The sequence below is a fragment of the Lithobates pipiens genome, unplaced genomic scaffold (genome assembly GCF_037356315.1).
Source record: "Lithobates pipiens isolate NorthernLeopardFrog02 unplaced genomic scaffold, aLitPip1_a1.2 Scaffold_8, whole genome shotgun sequence".
Classification (NCBI taxonomy): Eukaryota; Metazoa; Chordata; class Amphibia; order Anura; family Ranidae; genus Lithobates; species Lithobates pipiens.
Genome location: NW_027507903.1, coordinates 425,352,745 through 425,363,771, shown reverse-complemented (window position 1 = coordinate 425,363,771; position 11,027 = coordinate 425,352,745). Strand labels below are relative to the sequence as shown.

General features: G+C 37.4%; 1 protein-coding gene across 5 annotated transcripts in view; it reads right to left on the bottom strand.

The window, feature by feature from the left end:
• Window positions 1-942: 942 nt before the first annotated feature.
• The window catches only part of PCDH1 (protocadherin 1), a 287,578-nt gene continuing 277,493 nt past the window's right edge, over window positions 943-11,027 (bottom strand). For 3 of the 5 annotated variants that reach the window (XM_077474262.1, XM_077474263.1, XM_077474264.1), the window contains exon 5: window positions 943-9,130. In XM_077474262.1, coding sequence (XP_077330388.1) covers window positions 8,721-9,130 — 410 coding nt within the window. In that variant the 3' untranslated portion in view covers window positions 943-8,720. The remainder of the gene's footprint in view (window positions 9,131-11,027) is intronic. The other 2 variants (XM_077474266.1, XM_077474265.1) reach the window with 2 other exon arrangements.

The window sequence follows — 11,027 nt, the reverse complement described above, 5'->3', positions numbered from 1 at the left end:
GAAAGGTGCATGGAACATCTTGTTCTATTGAACAATTTAATGTCTCAGCTGATTTCCAGTAAAGATGAACTCCTTAGGACCAGTTCACAATATTCAGCAGAATAAAACTTTCCAAAAAACATATGAGATTAAAATGTAGTGTTTAGTGTTCATGAGTTGAAACATCTGAACCCATTGCTGGATGCATGCACTCCAAGTTTTATTGCTCACTACAGATGGTAGTGTCACATATAGATTGTAAGCGCTAAGGAGCAGGGCCCTCTGATCCCTCCCTGTATTGATTTGTATTGTAACTGTACTGTCTGCCCCCATGTTACAAAGCGCTGCACAAACTGTTGGCGCTATATAAATCCTGTATAATAATAATATACTGTAGATATTTTCAGTCACCAGTTAGCCTTTCACAGGAATGGTATGTAAAGACTTGTGATGTAGATATGGGGGTTATTTACGAAAGGCAAATCCACTTTGCATTACAAGTGCACTTGAAAATGCAGTCACTGTAAATCTGAGGGGTAGATCTGAAATGATGGGAAGCTCTGCTGATTTTATTATCCAATCATGTGCAAGCTAAAATGCTGTTTTTTATTTTCCTTGCATGTCCCCCTCGGATTTACAGTGACTGCACTTCCAAGTGCACTTTAAACTTTTAGTGCAAAGTGGATTTTCCTTTCGTAAATAACCCCCATAGCGTCATTCTTTCTTTTAGTAAAGCTCATCTCATGCAAACAGTCTTGTGAAAATACAAACTTTCTGTATTATAGATTTAATTTCCATTACCAATGGCTAACCAATTGTTAGGTAGGCAAGTTTTCTATTGTTGCTTTTCCCAATAAAATCGGTGCACATTCTTGAATACACTTTTTTTCTGTTCAACAGGCATATAGATCAGCTAGTTTTTTTATAAAACAAATTGACACATAGCACAAGTCAATAGGAGGCTTTTTGAAGTATAATTACAATGGAATTCTTTATTTGACAGCTCCGCAAACAGAACAGAAATATTTTCATGTATCTGAAAAGTAAAAACGGTAATAGACAGACCACATTTTGTTTTATTCTTGCCATGCTGAAACAATAAAAAAAAAAAAAAAACACAGGGAACAATCTAAAGAAAACAAAGAAAATGTGTTCACAGGGAAAGTGAAATAAAAGCAGGGCAGGGAATTAAAAAAAAAAAAAAATGGACAAAATAAAATGTAGAAATAAAAATTATGAAATTAAAACTGGACGAGAAGATAGAAAAACTTCCCAGAGAGAAAGGTCAAGGTTTGAGTCACTTGGGGAAAATAAAATACATCAAATATTTATAAACTGAGAAAAATGTGACGATAAGCTTCTGATTATACATATGAATTTACCCATTTTAAAAATAGTTACATACTTTGCCATAGTAATTTCAATCAAGTTTTTTTTTTTGTTTTGTTTGGGAATTTTTATATATATTTCTTTAAAGGTTTATATATTAAAAAGCAACACTTTCATGTACATAAAACTGTACAAAACAAGGCAGCATCACAAGCAAGTAAATTAAATTTTTGTGTTAGCCCCTTTCCATTGTTGGATACACGGTGAACACCTAACATTGTCAACACCTCAATAGATTAGGGGCAAAGAGAATCAACACTAAAATCTAAAAAACAGGCTTTTTATTTATTTTTTCCTTTTATACATTTGTGTTTTGTGGATTTTTGTAAAACACTCTGCATTCTGCATCAGACTACTCTGCCTTCTGTAGCCACTTTGGCCCAATTTACCATCACTTCAATTTTCGTACCTTTGGTATTTGTCCAAAAAAACAAAAAATTATGAAAACAAGTCATGATAACATAGTGCAGACTTCAAATGTAAAATCATGTTTTATGTAGGATTTACAACAATTTTTTGAACCAATTTCATTACATGTTGCAAAGAACAAGGTTGTCACAAGACAAAGCATGGATCCTTGTGCTGTGATCAGTGTACATCTTATGACAGTAGGCTACATTTATTACAGCCAGAAAAACAGGCAATTTCTGCACTTTGTGTTTAATTCCAAATGGTGTGTATTTTAGCTAAAGCAACTTTTAATTCTTATTGACTAGTCAAAATTTTGTTAATTTTCGAGGTAAATTGTATAAAGCATACCTTTAGTAAAGTACAGAAACCGCCACGTTTTCAACCCATTTTATTAATGCCCCAATTTTGTAACATAAAATTTGCAAAGCAAAGCTTGAAAGTGTGAATTTTTGTGCTCCCTAAATTTGGCCTCCAAGTTTAACTAACTGTGTACGATTTCCTGTTCTCTTCCCACAATCAGAAGTGAAATATTAATGAGTTTAATATACAGTATCTGCCTGGAAGTCTGTATCGAATGGACCGTTGGCTGTTCTTGGTGGATAATCACTGATCCGTTCAAATGAATTTTAAACATGCTTTTTCCATTTAAGGTTGTGAATGTTGGCACCGATCTTTTTTCCTTTTCTTTTAACATTCAAAAATCAACATATATGTATCAAAAAGCCTCAATTTATTGGACAGATTAAACCTACCAAACATGTTAACTGCATGACAATCTTATCAGGAAATTGTCAAAGCACTCTTCTATGTGTACTTGTTTTCAACTATTTCCATAAGTAGTAATGACACCCAAAAAAACTGTCAAATAGTTTTGGCAATTCTAAGTAGGGAAACCCGAGCAACCAAGAGAAATATATTTAGCACAGTACAGGTCCTGAATGTTGATTTCCTATTGGATATAAAATATTATCTTTGCACCCAATTTTGCAAAATGTAAAACTTTTTAAGGACTGCCCCATCCAAAAAAATACCTTAAAAGGAGAAGTATAGCCAAAGTTATTTTGGCTAAAATTCTCCTGTAGGTCACAGGAGAGCAGTTCATTCTGCACTTCTTTAGACTGCTGTCCGCTTACATCTCTGAGCGAATCTAGTGAGAGCTTGAGCCAGCCCCTCCATAGCTCAGCGCTCCAGTGAGAAGTTTGGGCCAGCCCCTCCTTAGCTCAGCTCTCCAGTGAGAGCTTGAGCCAGCCCCTCCATAGCTCAGCTCTCCAGTGAGAGCTTGAGCCAGCTCCTCAATAGCTCAGCTCTCCAGTGAGCACTCGAGGGGCTGAGCAGAGATCCATGGCTCTCTGTTTAAAGCAGAGGTGGAGAACTCAGTGATCAGTGGTGTTTGATTACTCAGTTCTCAGTGTAGAGCCGGTGGGGATCAATGTAGCATCGGATTGAGGCTGCATTCACCTAGATGTGTATAAATGTTTTGTTTTTTGTTAAATCCATACTGCTCCTTTAAGACCACACCAACTCCATTGTCTGCATTTTTGGTGGGTAGCATTACTGGGGAACATGAATAAAATAAAAAATCACATGGTGTTTCACCATCAGCCACAGAACACTATGCTTCAATAGCCTTCATCTTTCGAGCATCATGTCTGTGTCATGATGGGTGATTAAGGATACCACAGCAGAAAAGGACCCTGCAATTAATCCCAAGATTGTTTGTTCTGAGCCAGACCCTAAATCATTTACTAAGCCCGACATGCAGAAGCAAGACCTCTATTCATAGTTCAAATGACAATATCAGTATTATATATAAAAAGTCATTCCCTTATAATAGACAGTTCTATATCTGAAGCATCAGAAAAATATTATGAACTCTTACAATATGGAAAAAAAAAAAATCAGTTTAGCATTGAGAATGGCAGTGTTACAGGACCAGACAAAAATCTCCCATCATGCTCTGCATGTCCTGCAAACAAGGCTCGATCCTGAAAGGAAGCCAATTACATGTGTCCTATCGCTACTTATTTGACGAAGCACAGTTTGTTTTTACACTATGTACCTGTCACAGCCTGAGCTCTGTACCTGTCAAAAGCCTGAGGAGTCCAAGTATCTTATGGTGCCAGTGACAAGATGTCCAAATATTCTAATCGATCACACTTTAAAGTCAAGAATAACTGCAGGAAAAATTGATTTTTTTTAAAAACGGCAAACAACATTTTCACCCCTATTAAAAATGCAGCAACAATTATATGTGCAAGATGAGCTGAAGGGCCCTACTGTCTAACGCAGGAAACACTGGGGCAAGAAAATGCGAGGAAAGATGGGAAGTGAATGAAAGACAGCAGTGGATAATTAACAATTCACCAAGACAGAGCTTTGTGTTAGTGTTTAAGGTGTCATTCTCATAATTCAGCATGCTGCAGCAACATTTGGCTCCAACACACGCACCCATCACTTACTAGCTTGGAATGGTGTGTGCCACCATCTTCCAGCCCGACTCTCAACAAACAGAAACAAGATAGGAAGATCTTCATAACATAGGGGCAAAGGCCCCAAACTGACAGTGCATTTATGAGAAATTATATTTATAACAGGCAGTATGTGTTAAAGAGCAGCAGAGATTTAAACCTGTGCAGCATAAGGATGAGGAAGCACATGATTTGAGGATCGTTCGAGACCCAAAACCGAGGATATGCCTGAGTCGTTTTAATATACCAGGGTGCACAAAAACTTGGACATGGCTACAAAGATCTCTATCGCAATCGCACTATTTTGATTCCAATATATTTCTATAATTGGCTGTGTTGGGTGGAAAAAGCAGGATGTCAGATATAGAGGCTGTCGCAAATTCCAATTTAGGCTCCTGCCTTGTGAAAGCACCACGTTTTTCTGTACTACAGCCTTGTAAGCGTGTATTTTTTTAATGCTAATTTTTTTCTAGGACATGAAAGTTTTGCTGTTTCAAGATGTTGAAAGATGTGATTGGCAATGTTATGTGGAGCAACTAAGTACTACTACTATGTACTGACAGCCTAAAGAACCCAAATCCAGAATGTAGGACCTGAAGCTCAAACTATGTATTGTCTAGCCTAGATTTTATGGCAGTACCAAGCTCCCTTTCTTTTAACATAAAAATAAAGAGAACATCACAACTGACAATAGCTGGGATTCTGCTATAAAGTGAAAGGTTTAAGGTTAATTAATTGTTGGCCTATGACACCAAAGTTGGCATCTCCTTTCCTTCAGCACAGCATTCAGATCTTAAAGTTTTTTTGGTTACTTGTATCCTAAATCCACATTTCCCATCAATTTGGTAGGTTTTAATGAACAAAAAAACCTTCATGTGGTGAACCTGGCTAAACTGCATTCTGACAAATACCTGGTTGTATTCAGTCTGTAAATTATTTAGGCATTTTCACTAGTAATGCTTATGAATACAACCCACAAAATGGTTGCCTATCTGTGGACAAAGGGTACTTGAACTTTAAAGAGGAAATTTATTCTCTCCCCCTCTAACGGAATAGATACTATGTCTGTCCTAACATGTACTGTGTTTTTCAACCTCCTGGGATACCCACATCAGGGGTTCCAGGAGGTTGAAGGGTACTCTACGATGCATGCACCAAACTGTTATCAGGGGAGCCAGCTGCCTATTTGGGCTTTTTGCAGTCACCTCCCTAACACACGTATGTCATCATGGGTTGGCTGAACAACCCAGAAGACACAGCAGACCCCCCCCCCCCCCAGTGACATCAGAAGACAAAGGAGGTGGGGACCATGTGTTTGCAATGAAGAGGCTGATTCCTAGGGGACACCACTGGATCGCTAGGCTCAGGAGATTTTCTTTTGGCGAATAACCCGGCTATACAGGTAAGAGGGGAGGGGGAAAAATAGGATGGGGTGCTAAATTAATCTCTAAGAAGGTTAAATAATTCTGTATTTATCTATGGAATTCTAGATGAACAGTACATAGTTGTTAAAGGTTTAAATGAGATCAGTATATTATTTCCAAATATGCCTTAAAACACAATAGGCCTCTAGTATAAAGAGTCTGAAGGGAACCAATCACATTCCAACTTTTAATCCTCCAGTGCTGGTTAGTTGAAAACTAAAAGCAAGAGTCAGACTTGGAGCTTTGGGAGACAAATATACCTTCCTAATAAATACTTTCAAGTTTGATGTCAACCATGGTAAAATCTGGGGGGTGTTTACAGAGAACACAACATTAAGCAACCATTTAAATGCATGTTTTAACTTCAGAAAAATAGATCCTCGACACTGTGTAACTGCAGACAATTACACTATTGTAGTACATAAGCTGATTAAAGGGTGAAGTCTTAAAATGCAGTAGCCCAAATATAAAACCCAACCAATCAGCAGCCACCTTTCATTGTTCTAAACTGAGACTTGTCTGGTTAATATTGGTTACTTAGTACACCACTGTCTTCTTAATAAGTCGGTATGGCCGTAAACAACCTTGTAAAAATCTATACAGCTCTAGTGCAAAACTTTTAAAGACGTGTACATGAATAAAACATCAAAAACAACCCAATACGTGTAAATAAAAAAAATGTTGATAGCCAATGGTACACAATTTAAAGAGGCTCATCTTCCTCATTCAACATGACTTAAATGAGTACAGTATTATATTTTAACAGGATATAGGCCTCCATAATGTGTTTAGAAAAATTATATTTTTTCAATGGCTGAAAAAACCATGAACACAGAGCCAGCACACATTGTAAAACTGATCAGTGTAAACAGTACCTTGTGGATAACAACGGAGTGAAGGTCCTTTAAAATGTAAGTAGTCTCAAATGCAAAACAATTGTTACTTTTTCCACATGCACACAATGTTATAAAATGGTACAAAAATGAATTCCAAATCTCCCCCCCCCCCCACCCGCCCCCCAAAAAAATATGACTCTGGCAGCTGGCATACGAGTATCAAGACAGCCAGTTTCAATTCGTAGGTTAAAACCCCTGACATTTGATCTAGATCTGGCTTAAGTGATGTTTGCTCTTTTTTATCCCCCAGCAAATGTGCGAATGTATTTTTAGCTAAAAACCGTATGAAACAAACTTGTTAAATCATTTTCTGTGAAGACTGTGGTGCAATTCACAGGTGAAGAGTCACATTAAAAAATAGCAACTTTCACTTAGCAAATCTAGGCCAATTATGTGCAAATTAGTATGTATCATCATTTGACAGGAATACACATAGGGGAACGTAACCTTTCTACTCCAGAGACAAGCTTTCCTTTCTCCAGTAGATGAGAACAGGATGTAATGCCTCCAACAAAAAAAGAAAAATATTTTTAAAAAATATACAGGCTCTCATTGCCAAAGTGCCAAATCTTCTTTCGACCACTTTGGAGAGTGCAGAACAAATAAATAATAATAAAGGGTATTTGCAACATTAAAAGCTGAAATCAGGCAGACTTAATCATCATTCAAAGGGATCGTATTTACAGAAGTCTACATGAAAAGGTCAGTCGCAGCTTACCCTGTATTGATAAGTTAGATATGCAGATAGAATACAGTTTGGTCCCCTTCAGGCTTCCATTGCAAAACATCTATACTCATTCAGTTGGCACCTTTGGCATATGTTATCCCCCTCCTCCTATTGGTTGACGGCCCTTTTTAAGATTCACAGAACTACTTTGACCAGGCCATCTTGTATTACACACCTGAGGGAGCATCCTCTGGCACTTGGCTATCCTCAACCAAATTAGGCTCAAATGTGAGCAGTCCTTACTTAAAAGTTAGCATGCAATAAATCAAATGAAAAACAAAATGTGCATAAAATTATTGTGAATTTTAAATAACGGCGTTATATAAGTTATTTGTTGGCTTCAAAAACAGACACGTGGACACCATTCAACAAACACCAGATGCATGTACCTTCTTTATCTAAATAAGCACTGTTGATAGCAATTGGACCCTAAAACAGCAGTTACCACCTATATACCAGGAAACCGCTTAGTTATAAAGAAAAATAAAAATGTCAACTTTGAAGTCTGCATGCCGTGTTTAAGAAGTATATTTTAGGCCAATAAAGAAAAAAACAGTGGGCTTTAAGCCTCAGAATAAATATCAAAAATATTTCCGGTAAAATGTATTCCAAATGTAAAATGAAAAAGGACTTGGTACCAGATATTTAAAAAGAATTTGGAGTCCAGAGGCGTGCGCATTGGAGTGGGATCTTCAAGAAAGCTTGGAATTTAGATAATAGCATGACCTTGTGTTTTTCTTCCTAGTGGAGAAATTGGTTACAAAGCCTAATGTCAGATGTAAAAAATTTCCTCTACCCACAAACGCATAGAAAAACTGCAAGGACTCAGAACTAGGTTTAAATAGCACAGCGGAAAATCAGAAGCCTTCACCCACTTCAGTTATCACAAAGAAGCGGCTTTTTCTTAATAATGAGGACATTCAAACCTACGTACCAGAAGAGCACCAAGAAACTTTTTTAGACTTTTTCAAACTGAAACCAGAACCAGAATGGCTTATAAAGTCCTCCTTTGCTTTGAGGTTTCCCTCTTTGAGCATGAGAAACCAAAACGCAAGCTCCCTTTTTACATATATAAAAACTATACCTTAAAAAAAACTCCCCCCACCCCTCTTCAAATCCAGTTCTGACCTGTATGACAATGAATTGTCTATGTAGAGGGTGGTTTGAAACTTTACATAGGTATAATAAAATAAACCTGAAAAGGAAAAAACAAACAAAAATAAAACACTAGAAATTAATGTAGGCGCAAGCCCAGAAGCAGTTGCATGGACCATAAAGCACTGTGTTGTCCTTTGTCCACCTTTAATTTTTTATCCTTCATTTAAATGTTAGCTTGGTTTAGGTCTATCTCCCAAATTCGTCCCTTGGTCCTTTTGACTTTAATCCATGCCAGGAGAAAAAAAAAAAAAAAAAGGTCAAGTGAACCTCACAGATATATCTCCCGCTTGGCAGATTGAGATGAAGGAGTGGTGGCGTGCTGGAAATCAGCCGTTTGGGTTAGTGGGATTTCCTCCAAAGGGGAGTCCGTACATGACGACTCATGGCTGTTACTGGTAAAGGCACTGTAAGTCGGTAACAGCTGAATGTTAGCCATTTTGGTGGTGCTGTTATTGTTGCCTCCGATGCGGTCCTCTGGAATTCTGGGGTTGCCATTGCCAATTTGCTCTTGACTCCCCTTGTCTTGGTAAGGCACAAAAGTGGAGAGCTTGAGGGCATTCTTGGGCCTGCGGTTGGGTGATGGCTGGCCAGGCATCCAGCAAGTGTCAGAGTGTCCATATTCTGTACATTCCCGTGTGCAGTTTCCCGTCATGGCTACATCAGGCAGTGGTCTGAGATCTAGAATTAGAAAAAAAATTATTTGTCAATGCGCCAATAATCTAGCAAGATCCTTATTCTCTATACATCTATCCAGTCCCACCCACATGTCTTAATACAAAGTGTTTTTTCAAATGCGAGTCATGTTCTATAGGAAGTCATATCAGTCATATCTCAAAGAGGAGAAAAATGAGTTTACATGTCAGGAAGTAAATCAAATACAGCATTCCTACACTGAACATTATACAAGTGCCTTATACGGATCCTATGGGAATAAAGACATTCTAACAAGCATTACCTACGTCATGTCAGGTTTTAGTATAACGAGTCTGGCCCTACCCACTGCATGCTCCTGATTGCACCTTGTCAAGTCTATATGCCATTTAGAGAAAAAAAAAACAGTCAGGACTCCTGATCTACTGGTCATGTGTCGTCTCTGCTCCAGCAACAATGCAAGATCAGAAGGTGACAGTAGCAATTATGGTAAGTAACTACATCAAATTGAAATAGAATATTTTATATATCTAGGCTTATTTAAAATGGTACAAGAAAGTGCCAAATGCAAAGACAGTTGAAATTAGATTTCATTCTGAGTGGCTGCAATGAATTACTACACGTTTCTCTTAGAGCAGATTACTGAATAAGCCAAACAGTACAGTTTAATGAGATCGTAATAAAAAACACTGTCTTAAGCAAGAAAGAAAGAAAGTAAGAAAAGAAAAAAAAAATAAAAATAAAAAAGTAGGTTGCTCACTCTTTACAATATTAGCTGTCAGAAAAAAAAGAGAAGCTAACCAGTGAACAACTAGGACTAAGAACAATACAGAGGATCACATACTAAAATGTTTAAAAGATATTCGTAATGTGGCAACACAAACACTTCATAGTTTAAAGGAGAAAAGATTTTAGGCATGCTAGTTCCCATTGAGGCTGTCATCATCAAGATGGCCCAGCACAACTCCAAAATACATATCTCTGTTCTAAAGCCGGGATCCTGTAGTTGCTGCTATGCTTCACCTTCTGTCATGGCTACGGCAAAAAAAAAAACTGCAATTGGCCATACACGGTTCAAATCTTGTCTGGTACACCAGGAACCAGCTGAGATTTGAACCGTAAATGGGCAGGCTGATTCACTTACGATTATCGCAAGCGATTGCTATAGCCGCTAGCGATCATCACCATCTTCTGCCAGGTTGGTTGCAGGAAAGAAATTCGCTCCATGTATGGCCCGGCCTTAAAGGCCATTTTTTAGCTCTATCTTAAATGAATATAAAGCCAATTAGTTGTGATTAGACAACATGAATAGTTTTTACTTCAAGCAGAGTCTCATTTATCAACTTGTCTCAAATAGAAGACTGCAATTCTCCACGGTAGCCAATAATAATTGACGTTTTATTCACCAACTATCCCTTTGCAAGGCATGTTTAAATCCAATTGGTGGTTACAAAGCAAGAGCCAGTTCTGACATAATGATAAATTAGGTCCTTTGATCAATAAGGACCTTTTTATAATCAGTAAAACCAATAAAGGGAACATAATGTACTTTCAGTGAGCACAAATTTTGAGAAGTTATTTGTGGGGGTTTAAATTATTTATGTAACTTGCATTTTTACAAATCTTTTCCTTTTTTTTTGTTATCCTATTAACTGTAGAGTTAATTTGACATTATTATAATGAGTAGGGACCCTAATGCCTGCCAGGTTTATTGTGCACTGAGCCGCTTATGCTGTTCTCATTAACACTATATATAGTGCGATATAGTGTATATGTATTCATTGCTTTAATGGGTTCTGTTCTCCTTGTTAAACTTACACAATTTTCAGCAGTTTTTTTGTTCTTTTTGAAGATGGAAGTTATATCAATACTTTTAGGTAAGGTTGGATTATTGCTCATTACAAAATCTTATCATGAGAAAAAT